We start from the raw sequence: 18,831 nt of genomic DNA, 5'->3' as shown, positions 1-18,831 counted from the left end.
GGGACTCAACAGAGCAGCAGCATCAGAGCATAGTAAAACAGCACAGCAAGAGCAGTCCATAAAATCAGTCGAAAAACAGGGCACAGGTAACATTTCCCAAGAAACACCATGGGCAGATAAACAGATATCCACCAGGTGTCTGAAACACAAAAGGTTAGGTGCCTGGTGGGCTGTTGTGGGGGAGAGTATTCCATCCCTGAGGTGCCAGCACAGAAATGGCCTTATCTGTCACCTTCGGAAGGTGGAAGCACAGAGAACAGGGGCATTCAGCTGTTGAGTGGATCTATCCAGGAGAGAGTGGTCCTTCAGCTATCCTCTGCCCCACGCCTTTTTGAGCTTCAATGGTGAGAGCCATAACTTGTGCCTGGAAATGAATAGGCAGTGTATAGCTTCAGCAATAACTCCCTCTTTGTTATAGGCTGGGGCTTGCCTTGAGTTCTGTCAGGGGACAGCCATCAGGTTGCTCCCAAGTGAATATTTTTCTCTGTCTCTCTCATGCTGGTTAGCAGTTCTTACCTTCGAAGCCTGATTTGTTTCCTCCTACCACTAGACGCTGGCCTGGCTCATCTCATGTTTGGGATAGCTTGATGAACGGTTTCTTGACTGGTAGCCAGCACTTAGAAGAGAAGATGCTTAGTTTTTGCTGTTGCATCTTGTCTCAAGAGCTGAGCATGTGTGTGCTAACGCTAACCCAACAGATGGGAGCTTAGCCTGCTACTTCTGTAAGCTTGATTATTGCTTATTAAAATCTCCTTGTAAGCAAACCTGGATCTTGCATATTGTTTCCTTTGGATTTCGGCAAACCTGGAGCTCCTGGCCAGAGCACTGAACGGGCAGACCAGATTTTTTTATACCCCATGCCGGTCAGTAGCCCTGTTGCTGTGTTCTGCACCATTTTAGATTTTCAAATAGTCTTCAAAGGCCCATTTTTCAGAGGCTACTGAATTTTCCTGGGAACAGACACACATGTTGTTTATTTGGAAAAAGAGCGGTATCCCTTATGCCAGTATTTGGTATGAGAAAGCTTGCCACTCACAGACATAGAAGGGTTAATTTGCTTCCCTCTGGCTATGACTAGACTAAGTACTTTCCTGACCCATCCTCTCCATCAGCAGCTTTTTGATGTGGGTTCAGATGCGTAGATCCAGATATGACCCCTTTTCTTCCCACAGTGCAGTAAATTTCAGCAATCCCTGCTTTGTGGAATTGCTCTCAAATTATTGTCTGAAGAGGTCGGCATACATTGGTCTCTAGGCCAGTCTTTTGGCAGGCTGGGACAGTAATTGTTCAAAAGTTGTTCCCTTCCAGAGTCTCTTCTGTATAGTTCCATTAATATAAAAGCAATTAAAATAGACTTGCCACATAGCAGAAGAAACTGTGCTGCTGGTCTAACCTCAGTGGCCTAAAAAATGGAAAGGTTTATTAAGCACTGAGAAGGAAAGACTCTATATAGACTAGTGTGCTCGACATCATACACATTCTATTTGTGCCAGAAATGGCACTCTTCATTCTAACATTAGGAGAAATCTATTTCATTGAATTTCGTATTCCCAAGTTTGAGAGCAGTAATTCCAAATCTACTGTTTATATCTGTTGTGTTAAAAACAAGCATTAGTTGGGCCTGTCTTCTTTGTGTACCTTAATTGGTGCATGATTGGGATGTAGATCACCGATGCAATGTGCTCTCACATGCCTCATTAAATCCTCACTAGAAAACAGGGAAATCATTTGGATGGAAGCATCTTCTGTAGAGTAACTGCAAACTTTAATCCTCTGTTGTTCTTTTAACACTTTGATTCTCTTAGCCCAGCAATTCTCCCTAGTCCGTCTCCTTCGAAATCCATTCCAATACCCCAACCATTCCGTCCAGCAGACGAAGACCATCGGAATCAGTTTGGTCAACGAGATCGCTCCTCGTCTGCCCCCAATGTGCACATCAACACGATAGAACCTGTCAACATTGATGTAAGTTCAGCCTGAGCTTGGCCTTTGTAATGAGGGTTATCCGCTTCCCTTTCCTGTGTCACCTAAGGCAGGGGTGGACAATGACTGGCATCCTATCCTGCCTGTCAAATCCATTCCACCAGCTTGTGCAGCGCATCCCTGCTTGGTTTTCCAGAGTCCTCGTCTCTCAAGGTTATAGTGGTGGGGTGGGAAGGCAGGAGCAGTTCTTTCATAGTGCATCTGCGGTCTGAAGTCTCATGGCTGAAACCAATTTGTCTCAGCCCTGTAAAGCGCCGGGATGCGGGAGTCATGTATGGTCTTCCTCAAAATGTATATGAGCTTGTCTTTCTTTTTCTTGAAGTACAGGGGCCTAGCAATCTATTGGCCTTTTCAGATGTCGCTCCACAGTGTTCCCAGAAGCGGAGTTAACTGTGCCAGTTTTGCTTGATAGTTCTTTGTTTCTCCAAAGTCCATTAATGGAAACTGGTCCATACACCAACATCTCACCTATATAACACTTCTATTTGACAATTATTTTCCTTGTACTTCCAAATGAGAATCTTTTTTTTTCTTCCTTGCTCTTTGAGAATAATGGGTTGTTTTTTTTAAAAAAAAATTGATTTATTTTAATGACAACACATCAATGAAACAACAACAGCAGAGTTAAAATTACTAGAATACAGACATCATCTGTATTCTAGAGAAAAATGTTTTTGGCAGTATCCGTTAGTGCAGGACAAGATCCTAGCATGATTCCCCTTGTCTCTGTTTGCTCGTGCCCTTAGCTCGTCAAGCTGACCTCGTGAGCACCCAGGTACTGAGAGGCTGGCAACAAAGAGTTTTGTATCTTACAAAGCTGCTGCCTGTGTGTAATTCTTAACTGAACAAAAATCGCTCTGTTGACATAGTGGCCAGTCATGCAAGCATGAATAAGATGCATACAGTTTTGTTTTGTTTTTGTTTGTAGGAATTCATTAGAGATCAAGGGTTGCGAGGAGAGGGAGGTAAGTGACTTTGTTCTCTTTGTGTACAGAATTCAATGCTTCCCGTCCCACCCCTACAAAATACAGACACAGAGAGAAATGTAAACACAGCAGAGAAATTTAGTGGTACTTGCTTGCCCGTGACATTTAGCATTCGTCCGATAACTTTCAGCAGCTCATGTTTCATTGTAAGGGGTTGTGGGTGGCGAGGGTGGAGAATACCATGCAAAGTGGTAGCCAGTGTTCTTTTTAATAGATAAGCTACCTCCTGGAGGTAATAGACCTTCAGTGTTATCGCCTTTGGTCCTAAAAAGCCAGAACATGTTATCTTACTGCTTTGACGCACAACATGGACTCCTTTCCTGGCCTGCCAGCCAGTGCATTTTGCAAATGAGCCCCAGGAAGATGTCTTCCTCCTCATTGTTATAACACTGGGACACCCTAAGAAAATCCCTCTGGTATTCAGAGCCATGACAAATGGAGGCTTAATGCATGCTACTTGTGAGAAAGAAGTGGGTATTCCAAGCTGCTTACGATTCCTTAGTACGCCCATTGCTTTTTCTATAGTGACACATTCGCCAGCCTTCTTGGTGTTTTTAGATGTGGGTGGGTGATGTATAGGACATTCCGTGGGCTAAAAAGAGAAATCAGCTTTAAAAGTGATAGCTTGTGAATGTGTTGTGCTCTTAGCAGAGATGAACCTTGGTCGTGAGGTGCAGGCTATATGCTTATTTATTTCCATGACATACCTGCCCATGCCTGTTGCTACTGCTGCAAGTTCTGTTCAGATTAGAACTCCCAATGCTACCTGGCTGCCAGGCACCATGAAAGCTTTGACTTGGCTCTTCATCACTTGAGACTTATGTAGGATTCCCCCCATGTGATGCAGGAAAGCATGCATTAATCAGCTGCCCTTCTTGCTTTCCATGGCTTTCTCTCTCTTTTTTTTAAACCCCATTTGCAAACCAGGGCTTCAGTAATGTTGATGACTTGGCCGTCGCGTACCTTGCTTTGTTTTAGTCATATTTTTTTAATTTCCCCACCCTGTTAATGACTAACAAGCTGGCTACTACTTTGCAGACCTTAAGATCTACGGCTCCGGTGTGCGACCGAAAACCACAAGCCCTGCCAATTAATACGTTGCCTATTTTAACTATCCTGTATGTCTGGGGAGCTGTGGTTTGGGGTTTTTTTTGTTTTTTTGAACAGTTTTGCCCATTCTGTCCAACATTTAAATGTTGTGTACTACTGTGTCAGTTTAAAACTCTGGTCCATAAGCTCTCTGCTGGGCATCTGATAATATTCCCACTCTCTTAAAAGTGTTCTGTCTCTTAAGAAAAGTGGAAATGTGGGGTGGGGGGGTCCCCTCCCCTGGAAGGTCAGAAGCTATCTGTGCCTAGGAGTCAAAGCATCTTTAGTTATGTCCCATGACTTTCATTTCTTCTGTGTGTCTGTCTTCCTGTCTCTGCCTGCCCGTCTCTTTCTCTCTAACAGCCCCTATGAACCAGCTGATGCGCTGCCTTCGGAAATACCAATCCCGGACTCCCAGTCCCCTCCTCCATTCTGTCCCCAGTGAGATAGTGTTTGATTTTGAGCCTGGCCCAGTGTTCAGAGGTAGTTGGGCTCTTCTTTCTTGTTTTCACCCAAATCAAACTAAATGAAACCACAGATGCTGTTTGTGCTTCACCCTCACGACGTGTGTATGTAAAGTGTGTGAGTTTATCAAGACACCGTCCATTTTTTTTCTTTTTTTCGCTTGGCCTGGCTGGAATGCTTTGAATGTGCTTTTCACCCATTTTCACTCTCTCACCCTTATTAAACCCACATATCATTCTGTGTTGGGCATCTGTCACAAGGCTCCTAGAGCAACACGTACAGCTGAGGTTTCCGTGCTGCCTTCTGGGAAAAAAAACACAGTGTTGCTTGCCGAAGGGGATCTCAGTTACAATGGAAGTGAGAGCAGGGTCAGGTTCTGCAAATCCTTCTTATCCATGTAGTGCATTAAGTGCCTCGGGGTCGTTCCCTGAGATTAGGGTTGCCAAGTTAACCAGGAGTGGGGAAAGAACGCTCAGGCTGATCTGCAGAAATCAACAGGCTGAAACTTTTCATAGCACCGAGATAAGAATCCTCGCCTGCCTTGGAGAGCAGATCAACATGCTGTTTAAAGTCACAGGAGCAAAAGTCAATATAAAAATTGCCAACTCTCCTGGGCATTCCAGCAGAACGATCTAGTGTGTTCTGTTGTGCATGACCTGTGCAGAATTTCTTTTGACTGTCTGTTTTAATTGAACTCTGATATGGTTCCTAACATTACCCCGTTCTGTCAGAGTACTGCTGCAAAGTACTAACAGTTCCACTGCCAGCTTTATTTACATGGCTGATGATTCGGTACACAGTTTATCTCAGTGACTGAGCTGTAGATGTCAACAGTCTGGATACTAATGGAGTTTGTCACAGTACTCTTTTGGCTTGAACTGAAGCCAAGGACAAGGTTGTTTACTAACACATGAGCTCTTTCCATTTTGACTTATTAGTGCTGTGGCTTTGTGGTTGATATTACACAAATTATCTTAATGTAAAAAAACCTCCAAACATCAAGGCCATGATCCAGCATAGTTGAGTGCACTTACAAATCATGTACAGAAGTGAGCTTAACTGTATCTAAGTCTGCTGGAACATGGTTCATGTATTTTGACTGCAGCATGAAAACCTGATATGGCAATACACTTTCTAATTCGTATAGAAATACTTTCCGTTTTGGCTGTTCTTCAGCAAAGGGTGTTTGCCCATCTTGCTAACCGGTTTTGAAAATGAATCACATTTTCAAAATAAAAAAGCATAACAAAGACTCCAGAAATGTAGCCCCATTTTTATAAATTTTCAGGCCAAAAGGTTTCAGTGTGAACTGGTGACAATGGAGAAAACATGGCTTCTAATATATTAATGAGACCGTTGGCCTACAGTTCTGTTGCTGTATTATTACTGAGCTCAATAGTGAGTTGACTGTCCAGCATCATTCTCCTGCTGAGTTTCAGAGAAGGGTGCTGCGCTGTCAAGAACATACACAAGATATAATTTTCCCATGAAAGAGTGAGAATACTAGCTTAAGCTAGACCTCAATAGACAAGTGTTTGGCCACCATTTTGTGTGAGCTGTGTCTTTCAACAATTTGACACTCCATTTTTAAAAAAAATAGAACTCTCACTGCAACATTTGGAATCCTGACAGAATGTTATCTGGAAATGATGAAAAGGGAGGAAGTAGTCTCCCAAGTTGTAGGAAGTAGAATCATAGAGTTGGAAAGGACCTCCAGGGTCATCTAGACCAACCCCCTGCACAATGCAGAAAACTCACAGATAATTTCCCCCCTAAGTTCTGCATAAGTTCACAGAATCAGCATTGTTGTCAAATGACCCATCTGGCCTCTATTAAAAAACCTCCAAAGAAGGACAGCTCACCACCTCCTGAGGAAGCCTTTTAGGAAGTTAGTTAGGAAGGCAGGATTGATGAGGACACCAAGATGAGGAAAGACCCAGGGCCTCAGTGCAGAAGCCAGGAGCTGGGTTTCCCTTCTACTTAGTTTGAGCCAACAGCAACACTCTTGTAAGGAAGTTCCAGGGACTTTTTGACAGCTGACATCAAGTAGAAGGCCTGAAGAAACTGAGTGAAGTTGTGACAGCTGAAACCATGGGTGCAAGTGTGAGCAGAGTGCCAAGGGCAGAGGCCTTCAGTGCACCATTTGAAGGTGCAGGAGACATGAAGAGCTCCACATCTACTAAGTGAGTCTTTTTGCACAGGTGAAATGACAGACCAGTTTTCCTCTCTCTGCCCCACAAATCTGATATTCCAGTATCCACATTTTTGCAGTTATAGTCTCATGTTCTCGCCTCATAAATAGCACTCCCGTTTAACATAGCCTCTGCTTTCTCAAGCAATCTGGCTTTTTAGGTAATACTAGAAAGTTTTTTCCAGTGGGATATTGCCTTTTCAGCAAGCCAGGACTCCATCACGAAGCCAAGGAGCATGCAACCTCCCATTACGCTACAAGTAATTTCTCCGGGAAGTATTACAGCAGCCAGAATGGTATCTCTTATTTTTATGTCCTTTGCTTTGGATGCTGACAGTAAAATCTTTTCCCCAGATATAGGTTAAAAGACAGCAGCTGGAATTAGTTCATTTTGTTAAGTGGTGCCACAAAGCTACATAGATTGAAGCCTGTTTGGTGGTTTTTGGAGTTTATCTTTTCATATTATTGAGACAGCCCCCCAGCTTTGAGAGCAGCTTGCCATGCAGCATAGGAAGCTGCTGACTGAGGAAAAACATACACCCTTGGGCTCACAGATCTAACTTGATGGTTCTTTGGATCCTGGCCTTATTTTTTTTCTAATCATCCCAACAGTTAAGTCCAAGATAAAATGCCCACTTATTATCAGAATCCTAAAGGGTCAGTGACAGGAAGCCTTGGAAAACCAGCTAAACTAGCCAATTATAAAAGATTTTTTTTAAAAAAAACAGGCAAGCAGAATGCAGTGCATTGTTTTAATTGGCTTTTTTCCAGCTTAAAGAGACAGTGGGCACAGACAAAGCTTAAAGGTGCTAAAGTCGCATTGATTTCAGTGGGTCTTGAGCCTGCTTATTTCCTCTTCAGTGTGCCCAGTGTCCTTTCAATAACTCAGTAACAAATGGTGGTTGCGTAGTGTGCAGTGATGGTTGGTACTTTTTGACTTTCTCTTTCCTCTCATAAATGAAAGGCGCAACCCTAACCTTGTATAACTCAGTAGAGGATTCACAGTAAAATTAAGTGGGTTAGGGCTGCACTGAAAGTGTGTGCTTCAAATGCACTTTTTCAAGAATTCATAATATTAACATCGTTAGATGCTTTTATGTTTGGAAATAACTGCATCTTAGAGCCGTGATCTGTGCTTTTAGTATTGTCTGAAATCCACTTGTGTTTTGGTTTCTTTTTAAAAACCATAATGGTAGGTTCAACCACAGGTCTGTCTGCTACACCTCCTGCTTCCCTACCTGGATCCCTCACCAATGTGAAAGCATTACAGAAATCCCCAGGCCCTCAACGAGAGAGGAAGTCCTCTTCATCTTCAGAAGATCGGACTCGAATGGTAAGGTCAGGCTTAGTTTATTATTGTTTGAGACATCCTAGAAGAGGATGCCCTTGTAGATGCCTTCCTAATCCTTTGTTCCTTTGCAGAAAACACTTGGTCGACGAGACTCAAGTGATGACTGGGAAATACCAGATGGCCAGATCACAGTTGGACAAAGGATAGGCTCCGGGTCTTTTGGAACAGTCTACAAAGGAAAGTGGCATGGTATGTAGCTGTGCACCCAACCATATTATCTCCATATTTTCAGCCTCTGTCTATAGGTTTGGATGAGTTTCTTCCATTTCATTATATCTGAAGAAGTGTGTGTGCACACAGAAACTCATACCTTGAATAAAACTTCGCTGGTCTTAAAGGTGCCGTTGGACTTTAACTTTATTATATTATCTCTGAAGTGTCTTTTTAAGCTGTAGACAGCATGTGATATCGAAACCATAGCAGATCAAGCAGATGTCTGATGTTAGCCAGTGGCTTAGAGGCTTAAATCTCTGCAAAGTATGCCAAAATTTATGTTAGCACAGCTAGATAGGACCACGGTGTAAGCTCAAAGCATACAAGAAAAGGACCACCATGAAAATGAACTAACAAATAATTATGTAATCACACTTCACATGCCTATTCAAATTATTGTCCACACAGGGTATAGAAATGACTCATATAAATGAATATATTACTCAGACAACATCATAAGAGCATACAGTATCTATACATATCAGTATTCATACATATTCCACGTGGAATCAGATGAAAATCATTCAGAATATTATAATGCTTGACACAGTGATCCACAGGTTGATACAGTCACATATATACCAAATACTTCCTGAAGCCAGGAACAAACAATAAGAACAGATAACAATATTGCTGTGACTGCAACAGCAGATCGAAATATTGCTGTGACTGACAATGGCCATCTGGATATGGAGCACGTCTAATCAAACTCTGTCTTCCTTAAAGTCGCAATTCAGTTCTTGCACATTGAGAACTGAAACCCATGCTTAATTTCAGTAAATGACATGTGCCTTAACTCCCAAGCTCAGGCGGCTTGCCGACTTTGGAGTTAATCAACAAAGTAATCTTCAAAACGGCACTAGGGTTCTCGCTCACATTTTTCACTTTGAAAAGCTATTTAGTATGGCATGAGAATGCGGTTCAGAGAAGAAAAATCTAAATCTTGTAAGGCATGCTGAAGTCTTTAGGTTGCACCTACAGTAGTGCTTTGGACCTTGGCCAGTGTAGTGTATCGAGATTTTATAGAATACTTGCACATGGTGCTGCATGCCAATGATTTAGCCTAACTTCCACATTGCACCATATGTTAACAGTATTGTATGACTTAATGAGTGAACTTCATGTGGGGAGCCAGTGTGGTACAGTGGTTAGAGCACTGGGCTGGAAAGATCAAGATTCTTATCCCTGTGCAGCTTTGAAGCTGATTGAGTGATCTTAGACCAATCACGCTCAGTCTAACCTGCCTCAGAGGGTTGTTTTGAGGATAAAATGAAGGACAGGAGAGCTGTCTATGCTGTCTTGAGCTCCTTTTTGGAAGGATAGGATGAAAAACACAAACAAAATTATGTTGTCGATCAGTTGAGCAGTATGTTTACAGCAGGATGTGGTTTTTTTTCTGATTGTTTTTTTAGGTGATGTGGCAGTGAAGATGTTGAATGTTACAGCCCCCACCCCTCAGCAGTTACAGGCCTTTAAAAATGAAGTAGGAGTTCTCAGGTAAGATTGTATGAATTGCATTTTGTTGACATAACTGCTGGAACTTAATTTGCAGAAGCTACTGATCTCGGGCATTTTTTTCCAGAATACTGTCTCTCCCAGTTACTCTACCGAAAAGTGGTTTGTGTTTTTCGGTTGTGATTGGGGCTCTGCTGCAGTTTCTATCCATATATATTTTCCCATGCAGCAAGTGAACATTGGAGAATACTACATAGTCATCGCCACATACACACACCCCCCTTTAAAGAAAGGATACAAAGCCTTTTCAGCACCATGTATTTATGCATTCCCTGCCTCTGATTCCCTCACAATCCGTCCTCGCTATTGGCACCGTGCTCACAATTGCTTCTGCTTTCATTGCCTCTGATTCCCTTGTAGCCCATTCTTGTTACTGGCATAAGGTTCAGTCTTTCTGTGCCTTCACCGCCCTGATCCTCTCCTAAAAAGGTAAAGGTAGTCCCCTGTGCAAACACTGAGTTGTTACTGACCCATGGGATAGTGTCGCATCAGTGTTTTTTTGGCAGACTTTTTACAGGGTGGTTTGCCATTGCCTTCCCCAGTCATCTACGCTTTCCCCCCAGCAAGCTGGGTACTCATTTTACTGACCTCAGAAGGATGGAAGGCTGAGTCAACCTTGAGCCAGCTACCTGAACCCAGCTTCTGCCAGGACTGAACTCAGGCGGTGAGCAGAGCTTGGACTGCAGTACTGCAGCTTACCACTCTGCACAGCGGGACTCTGATCCTCTTCTGGCCCATCCTTTACTCATCACTGAACTTCCTCTTTAGCATTGGCTCATCTTGTGTTCCTTGTGAGCGCTCTCAGGCAGACCCTGGCAATTCCTCATGGCATGTTTCAGTGGTAGGGCTAAAAGTACATACACACCACCACCAGCAGTAGAATGCACCACCTCTCAGGATGCTTCTGCTCATCAAATTCTTTCAGTGATCTTAATCCTTCCGTCATTTCCACAGGAAAACGCGGCATGTGAATATATTACTTTTCATGGGTTATTCAACAAAGCCGCAGTTGGCTATAGTCACACAGTGGTGTGAGGGGTCCAGCCTTTACCACCATCTACACATCATTGAGACCAAATTTGAGATGATCAAGCTGATCGACATTGCACGGCAAACGGCACAAGGCATGGAGTGAGTATAGCAGTTATTGATGGGGGGGACTTTGCGATGGTTCTTAACAGTCATTTCTCTGGCATCTAAGGTGTTAATTTGTCAACTTCACTAATAGGCATAGCCTTAGCAAGTGTGGGGAAATGTTAGGTCAGTTTTGAAGGAGAACATGCAGCAAAATATATCACTTGCTGCAGAGAGACCATTTTGCTTTGCAGTCTGGCTTGTAATTGTATAGGCAGGGGAGCATCACCAAGCTTAGGAAAATCTATATATAAAGTTATTTATTTAGAAAAGGTATATGCTGCTCCTCCTGAGTCCTGCTCAGGGCAGGTCACAAGGTAAAAATAATACAGCAAGAATGATCAATAAATGTTTTTTTTTTTAAATGGAGCTGCCTAAAATGTTGTTTATAAAACAGTCTTCAGGTTAGAAGCAGACCACAAAAACAGTTGGGGGAAAAAAAAACCAGAACCCTTCAGTTAAAAGCCTGGTTAAAAATAAATATTTTGGCCTGTGCCTAAAAGGACAACTAGGCGCCAGGCGAGCCTGAAGGGGGAGGGCATTCCAAAGACAAGGAGCCACCACTGAAAAAGCCCTGTCTCTGTTTGCCACCCACCTCACCTCTGCAGGCAGAGGCACAGGGAGCAGGGCTTGGGAAGAGGATCATAACTGGCGGGCTGGACAGTACGGGAGGAGGAAATCCTTCAAGTATCTTGGCCCCAAGGTGTTTAGGGCCTTAAAGGTAAGTACTTTGAGTTGTGCCCTGGAAATAAATGGGCTGCCAGTGCAGATCTTGCAACAATGATCTCTGTATCCAGCCCCCAGCAATAGCTGAGTTGCTACCTTTTTGGACTGCATGAAGTTTCCAGACAGTTTTCAAGGGCAGCCCAGTGTAAAACATATTACAGGGATCTAACGCAGATGTGTTCACAGCATAGATCGATGTGCCCAGATTGCACTTTTTAAGGAATGGATGTAGCTGGTCAAAGTCAATGGAAGAGTCTTGAGCCCCCAACAGCCCCCCCGAACTTGCTGGGGGAGCACAACCACTTTCAGGACAGGGCTACTCTTCACTCCTTGAAGAACTTTGATCATCAGCTATTCAGACTTGCTTGGATTGAGCTTCAGTTTCTTGGCCCTTGTCCATTTGATTGCCGTGTCCAGGCATCTGCTCAGGGCTTCCACAGACCCTCCCGACTCAGCTGCTACGAAGACTTAGAGCTGAGTGCTGTTGGCATATTTATGGTCCCGCACTCCAAATCCCAAAACAATCTTTCTCAGCGGTTTCATATAGATGTTAAACATCATGGGGGACAAAACAGACTTACGTGGGACTCCACAGCATAAATGCCTCAAGGCCGGCCAGCGGTCCCCCAGTGACACCCTCTGGAATTGGCTGGCCAGGTAAGGTTGGAATCATGGAAGCACGGTGCCCCCTACTGTCAGCCCAGCTGCTCTCTCCAAAATGATACCGTTGCGGATGGGATCCAGAGCTACAAAGAGATCCAGAAGGATCAAGACGTGTGCCACTCCAGACTCTTCTCTGGTGAAGATCATCAGTCAGAGCAGTCCAGGCTGTTCTCATCTCAGGCCCAAGCCTCAATCTGGACTGACATGAGTTTGAACAGTCCATCACCTCCAAGACCACCTGAAGCTGCAGCGCTATGACTTGCTCAAGCACCTTGCAAAGAAGAAGAAGAAGAACATTGCCACTGTGCAGGAGGGTTTTGTTTGTTTTTTAGGGCCAGAGATGTCTCTCGAGGAGAAGTCTCCCAACCGCCTGGAGGCTGGAGCTACAGCCTCCTGCAGAGAGGTGTTTATCTCCTTCCCAGACCTACTTGACCAGTTTGATCTGGATCATTACTATCAGCTGAAAAGGCCAAGGATTGAGTCCAGATGCAGTGGGTTGCCCATTTCTCAGCAGCTTTCCTACTTCTTCACGCCTCACCAATGGATGTCTTTCAGTACAACTAGGGCCAGACTGCATTCTCCAGTGGCATACTGAGATTGAACTGAGTCCATTATGGCCTCTATGGCACGGCGAATGAGTGATTTTATTTGCAAGTTGCATTGTGAAAGGGTCACAGGTCAGCATCCTTAGGGGGGGTTGGAATGCTAGCATCCTGACAACCTGGAAAAACTCTGCCAGACCCAGGCATTCTGTATATGCAGGCTTTGCAAAGAAGTGAGCTCTGATCATCACCACAGAGTAGGCCAGATAATTCTCATACAGTGTTTGTTTGCGTTCACTTTGAGTATTCCTCCATTCACACTGATTCTGTCTGTGCAGCTCCTTTATCCCTCAAGCTCCTCAATAAGCCAAGGAGCATTCCAGGCTCTGTGAGAGGGGAGAAGCAAATGTGTCCACTGCCTGGGTCATTTCTGCATTCTGTAGGTAAACCAGTAATGTGAAAAGAGCACTAGCCTTACTGATTTTAAAAAATCCCCAAGAGATGTCAGGAAGTCCATCAGCCTTCTGAGGTGGACCAATCTTAACCCCCTTTGCTCCATCTATGAAATGTCCTGAGTTCCTCACTGGTTAAAGGTTGGTCCGAAGCAGGGGGAAGAGTAGGAGATCCCCCACTTCACCCATTCAAACAGTGCCACGCACTTTGTCCCAAGATAAATGCTTAATTTGGTTATGCCCCACTCTGGGGAGGCCCCAAGGATGCCCTGGCAGCTTTGAAGTCCTGAGTTGCCCCCGTTCAAGCAGTTTGGACACTAAATAATCCATTAAGGTGGTGCATTATTTCTTTTCCTTTAATGGATGTCTTTCGGTACAACTAGGGCCAGACTGCATTCTCCAATAGCATACTGAGATTGAACTGAGTCCATTATGATCTGATTACTTTCATGTAATCAAGGGTCATTTCATAGAAAAAGAGGTGCTGGGGCTCATTAGCTCAGCTCATTTACATAACTTATTTGCATTTGCCACACACTCCTGAAATCACTGGAAGGTGTATTAAATTATATCAGCTCAGCATCTACCTTAAAATGCTTCTTAAACTCTAATTGTCATATTAAAACCTTACACCCATACTTTTTAAATTACTTTCTCCTGTGTGGCCACAGTGGCATGAGGAAGATTTCCATCTGTCTGCTTTATATGTTTTGGTTATTTTCTCATTTTCTGTCGGGAAAAATATTAGAAAGCTTGTCAAATCTTATAGTTCAGCAAAATTCTCACAGGGGGTTTGAACAAGTGGAGCCCAGAAGCAAGTATTTTTTTTTGGGGGGGGGGGGGTATAAAAAAGAGCACAATAAAATTTAGAGCTTCTGGAGCGTCACTCCTGTGAGCTCCTGCCCAAAATGAGGGCTGCATATAATCATATTTAATCTCCTTGAGATAAAAATGCAAATTTGAGGATTGTCTCTTCAGAAAAGGTTTTTAACTGAATGTAAATACAAAGGTGAGAGAGACAGAAAGCATGTAGTCTCATCAGACTCTCTTTATTGTGTCATCTCTGAGACCAGCCAGCAATCTGAAATGAGTTCTTGTAGACTTCAAAGACAGCTGAATATTATCTTCAGTTTCTCTCTGGAGTCAAATGTTGTCCTTGTACCTCCGAAGAAAATACACAATTGATTTTTTGTTTTCGTCGTTCTTGCCCCGAAACCTGCTTCTTCCAAAATGATATATTTGAAGTTCACGTTGTAGAAATAATGAAACTGTGGATCAAATGATCACCATTGTTTCTTCAAAACTGACTATTTGGTAACAACGAAAAATGAAAAAAGCCCTGCCTGTAATACCGTCAGTGGGATTCTCCCCCCCACACACACACTATTAAAAATATCTCTATTATTAAATCAGATACACTCTGAAAAACTGAAAGTGTTGTGGTTATCTCCTGGTGGAAAGTTCCTTTGTAGCTGACTTGTGGAGACCCCACAGGGTTTTTTAAGACAAGAGATCATCAGAAGTAGTTCGCCATTGCCTGCCTCTGCATAGAGACCCTGGGCTTCCTTGGTGATCTCCCCTCCAAATACTGACCAAGGCCAGCCCTGCTTAGCTTCTGAGCGATCATGAGATCGGGCTAGCCTGTGCCATCCCAGTCAGGGCCATAGTTTCCCACCCCCTCATTGAAATATGTTCAATTGCAAAATGGAGGTGGGTGTGAAAAACCAAATGGAAAGCCCCTTCCTACACAAAATAATACAGCATTCCCTCTTCAGAGACCGAACATTGGTTTCCTTGGCAAAGCAACATTCTTTCATAGGTTCTTGTAGACTTAAAAGACAGCTGAATAATATCCTCAGTCTCTCTGGAGTCTAATGTTGTCCTTGTATCTCCAAAGAAATCACACAATTGATTTTTTTGTTTCCTTCATTCTTGCCCTGAAACTTGTTTCTTCCAAAATGCTATATTTGAAGTTCACGTTAGCTCCTTAACCTCGTCACGACACTCTCTGTCGCTGACTGTACATTGTGCTGTTTTATAACTATCCGCCATTTCATCACAGCATATCAACGATATAAATGACAATTATATTTGGACAACAATAGCGGGAAAGAAGTTTTTAGCTCCTTTCCCCTGATCAAGATAAAATATTGGGGAGGGGGGTGGATTTTAAGGGGAGCTCACTAATCCCTCAGTGCCTCCTCATGGCATATCTGTGCCAGCATATCTGCACTGTCTCCTCTCATGAAACATGGCCTACCTGCTGTCCTTTGGGCTGAGTGCTGCCACAGTGTGGTGCACTTGGTGAGCACAGTCTCTGCAGTCATAGGAGCTGTGGATGCAGGTTGTCTTGCTTAAGGCAAACAATGGCTTTGCTTTCTCCTGTTTCTGCTGAACTGTTAGTGAATGCACATGAAATGGTGGGTCAGCAGTGTGTCCTGAGATTAGAGGGATAGGACACTGTAAACCTGTGAGCATTATTTGGGCTTATAAATAGGAAGCCACCTTGAAAGTCAGTGTGACTTTAGTGCTCAGGTTAGGAGCATGGTCTTAAATAGGTTTACTCAGAAGCCAGTTGTGTTGATGACCATGATGTACAATTCCCAGTAAGTGCACGTAAGCATGAGAGGATTGATGTTTTGATGTCTCTAACTGAATGTGTGGATCCTGGCTGCTGCCTCCTGCCATGTGTTCCCCTGACCTTTGTGATTGCTCAGGATCACCAGGCCACTTGGTAAGCAAAACAGACAAGTGAACTCACCCATGAATATTCTCTTGTTTTCCAGTTATTTGCACGCCAAGTCCATCATCCACAGAGACCTCAAGAGTAATAGTATCCTTTTCAAGAAGACCACCTTTGTCACTCTTCCTACCCCTTCCTCAAATGATCTGCTCTGAAAGCATGGGAGAAAACGTACAGTTGCATGGAAGCAGTTGGTGTGATGCATACACAGTGGTTGAATAATAATTTGCACCAGGGCTTTTGTCGCAGAAAAAGCTCAGCAGGAAGTCATTTGCATATTATGCCACACCCCTTGATGGCACCATTGTTTCACGCAGGGCTTTTTCTACAAAAAAGCAGCAGGAACTCATTTGCATATTAGACCACTCCCCCTGACACCAAGCTAGCCAGAACTGTGTTCCTATGCATTCCTGTTCCAGCACTGTTGACGCATAAAACAGATCCCGACATGTGACAGTTTGCGGTGGGACATGGAGAGGGATGTTTGCTTGTGTGCACCCTATTGAAAGTAATAAATATCCACATTTTCATTTTCATGTAAATCCAGTGAACAGTATGCCTATGGATCTCCTTTGCTGGATTGGAGTTTATGTGTTTTATGGAGAATGGTGACATCTAGACAAAGGTAAACCGTGATTGGGTTAAAGTAGTACCACTCTCACTAGCTGTCCTTCATTAGATACTATTCACAAGACACATTTTCATCTCCCTCTCAGACCAACATATGAGATGTCTGAAACATCCACCACCTTCCTCTTATTGGAAGAATTCCCAGGCATAGCTGCTTTACCTTAGCCTTTTCCCACTGTGCTTTGCATCTGCTGGTGGGAAAGTTGTTCAGATGCCTATTCGGAATCTAGATGCAGTGGTAACATTGGAATGTAGTCTGATGATCCAAGGCCGTTGAATGGCAGGCACATGCGCACAGCGTTCTTTCTGTCGAGTGATAGCTGTGGCTTTTTGTTTTTCCTTTACATCTGCTCTTCAGATATATTTCTTCATGAAGACCTCACGGTAAAAATAGGTGACTTTGGCCTAGCAACTGTGAAGTCTCGGTGGAGTGGGTCTCATCAGTTTGAACAGTTGTCTGGATCAATTCTCTGGATGGTAAATAAAGTCTGGAAAGGGAGTGTTACGTGCCAAAGGGAATATTACCCAGCAATCAGCACAATTTGCTTTGCAGTCAGATGTCTATCTCCCATCTTGGATTCAAGCTATACACTAGCTTGGTGTATCCTGAGCCTCATTTCCAATTGACTGAAACAACAGAGTATTGCACTTGACTGAATCCACCAGTCTGACATACAGAGGAAGCCTTTGCTTGGTGTGGTTGTCAGTGGAAAGCATCCTTTCTTCCCTGTAATGGGCATCTCCATCCTATCCCCACCATGCACGGGGTGTCTCATTCACCACCTTTTACAGTCAGCTCTACCAAGCGATTGCCCAGTGGAAGGAACCCTCCCACTATTATACATCAGTCACTGAAACCAATTATTAGTTTTGTCACTCAATAAAGTGGGAGGTGATTGTATCACTTGTATTAGAGGTATAGACTCAATGTATAGCCATGATGGGATGGGACCACAGAACTAACAAAGGTTCAGAGCTTGTATGAAGTCCTTTTGGAGGGAGGGAGGCGCCATGGGCATTCTTGGGAATATAATGTGATATGTAAAGCAGCCTGATTTTGCCTAGTGAACAAGGAGGACAGTTTCTCTTCTCTGCATTGCAGGCACCAGAGGTGATACGGATGCAGGATAAAAACCCATATAGCTTTCAATCAGATGTATATGCCTTCGGGATTGTCCTGTATGAGCTGATGACTGGGCAATTGCCGTATTCGAACATCAACAACAGGGACCAGGTAAGGCCAGTGTGACTTTGGGTAGACTTGGATTTTTTCTGTTAGTACTGAATTGTGCTCTGCCATTTTCATCCCCATTTAGCCATGGCCTTGGACAAGGAATGTAGTCTTGGGCTAATATTCCCAACAGGATTATTAGATAAAAATGGGATAGCCTCCAAGTATGCTGTCTTGGAGGAAGCATAGGAGACTGGTGTATGTGTAAATTTATTTCATACCATATAATCATATAAACCCTGTCCATTGTGGTTTATGTCATTTTCACTTCCTTCATTCTATCCTCACAATGCCCCTTTTGGGTAGGTTAGGCTGAGAGAGTGTGACTGGCCCAAGGTCACCCAGCCAGTTTCCATGGCAGAGTGGGGAATGGAGCCTGGGTATCCCAAATCCTATTTTGACTCTCGAACCACTATACATGCTGGCTCGCAGATAAACAATGGTATGACATGGTGTAGGCTTGGGAAATGATCCCATAAAAGAGGAATAAAGGAGATTTGGTTTTTCTCTGCTTGTTGTCTCACGTATGAATGTTTTCATTTATAGCCACTCTCTGGGTTTATTGGTTTAGTGCCGCGAACCATGTTGGGGATACAAACCATGACCCTAAGGGCCGCATCTTGATTATATTAAGAGCAGGCCAGCTGGATCAGAGCAATGGCTCATCTATTTATTTATTTTACTTACGTTATTTATACCCCACCTTTCTCCCCAATGGGAGCTAAAGGCAGCTTACATATTTTCCCTCTATTCTTGTTTTATCCCTGTGACAACCCTGTGAGGTAGGCTAGGTTGGCTTACAGTTCTGTGGCAGTGTGGAGAATCAAACCTGGGTCTCCCAGTCCCTATTGTGACACTCTAACCATTATGACCCTCTGGCTCTAAGCATCCTCTTTCACAGAGTAGCCCCCAGAAAG

General features: G+C 43.7%; 1 protein-coding gene across 5 annotated transcripts in view; it reads left to right on the top strand.

Annotated features, from left to right (window-relative positions):
• Positions 1-18,831, top strand: part of BRAF (B-Raf proto-oncogene, serine/threonine kinase) — an 80,466-nt gene that overhangs the window by 46,576 nt on the left and 15,059 nt on the right. For 3 of the 5 annotated variants that reach the window (XM_060245673.1, XM_060245675.1, XM_060245674.1), the window contains exons 8-17: positions 1,806-1,965; positions 2,912-2,948; positions 4,422-4,541; positions 7,911-8,047; positions 8,137-8,254; positions 9,691-9,775; positions 10,748-10,924; positions 16,097-16,143; positions 17,042-17,160; positions 17,786-17,917. In XM_060245673.1, coding sequence (XP_060101656.1) covers positions 1,806-1,965; positions 2,912-2,948; positions 4,422-4,541; positions 7,911-8,047; positions 8,137-8,254; positions 9,691-9,775; positions 10,748-10,924; positions 16,097-16,143; positions 17,042-17,160; positions 17,786-17,917 — 1,132 coding nt within the window. The remainder of the gene's footprint in view (positions 1-1,805; positions 1,966-2,911; positions 2,949-4,421; positions 4,542-7,910; positions 8,048-8,136; positions 8,255-9,690; positions 9,776-10,747; positions 10,925-16,096; positions 16,144-17,041; positions 17,161-17,785; positions 17,918-18,831) is intronic. The other 2 variants (XM_060245677.1, XM_060245678.1) reach the window with 1 other exon arrangement.

This window comes from Heteronotia binoei, chromosome 8 (genome assembly GCF_032191835.1).
Source record: "Heteronotia binoei isolate CCM8104 ecotype False Entrance Well chromosome 8, APGP_CSIRO_Hbin_v1, whole genome shotgun sequence".
Taxonomy (NCBI): Eukaryota; Metazoa; Chordata; class Lepidosauria; order Squamata; family Gekkonidae; genus Heteronotia; species Heteronotia binoei.
This window is presented reverse-complemented; position numbering and strand designations above follow the sequence as displayed.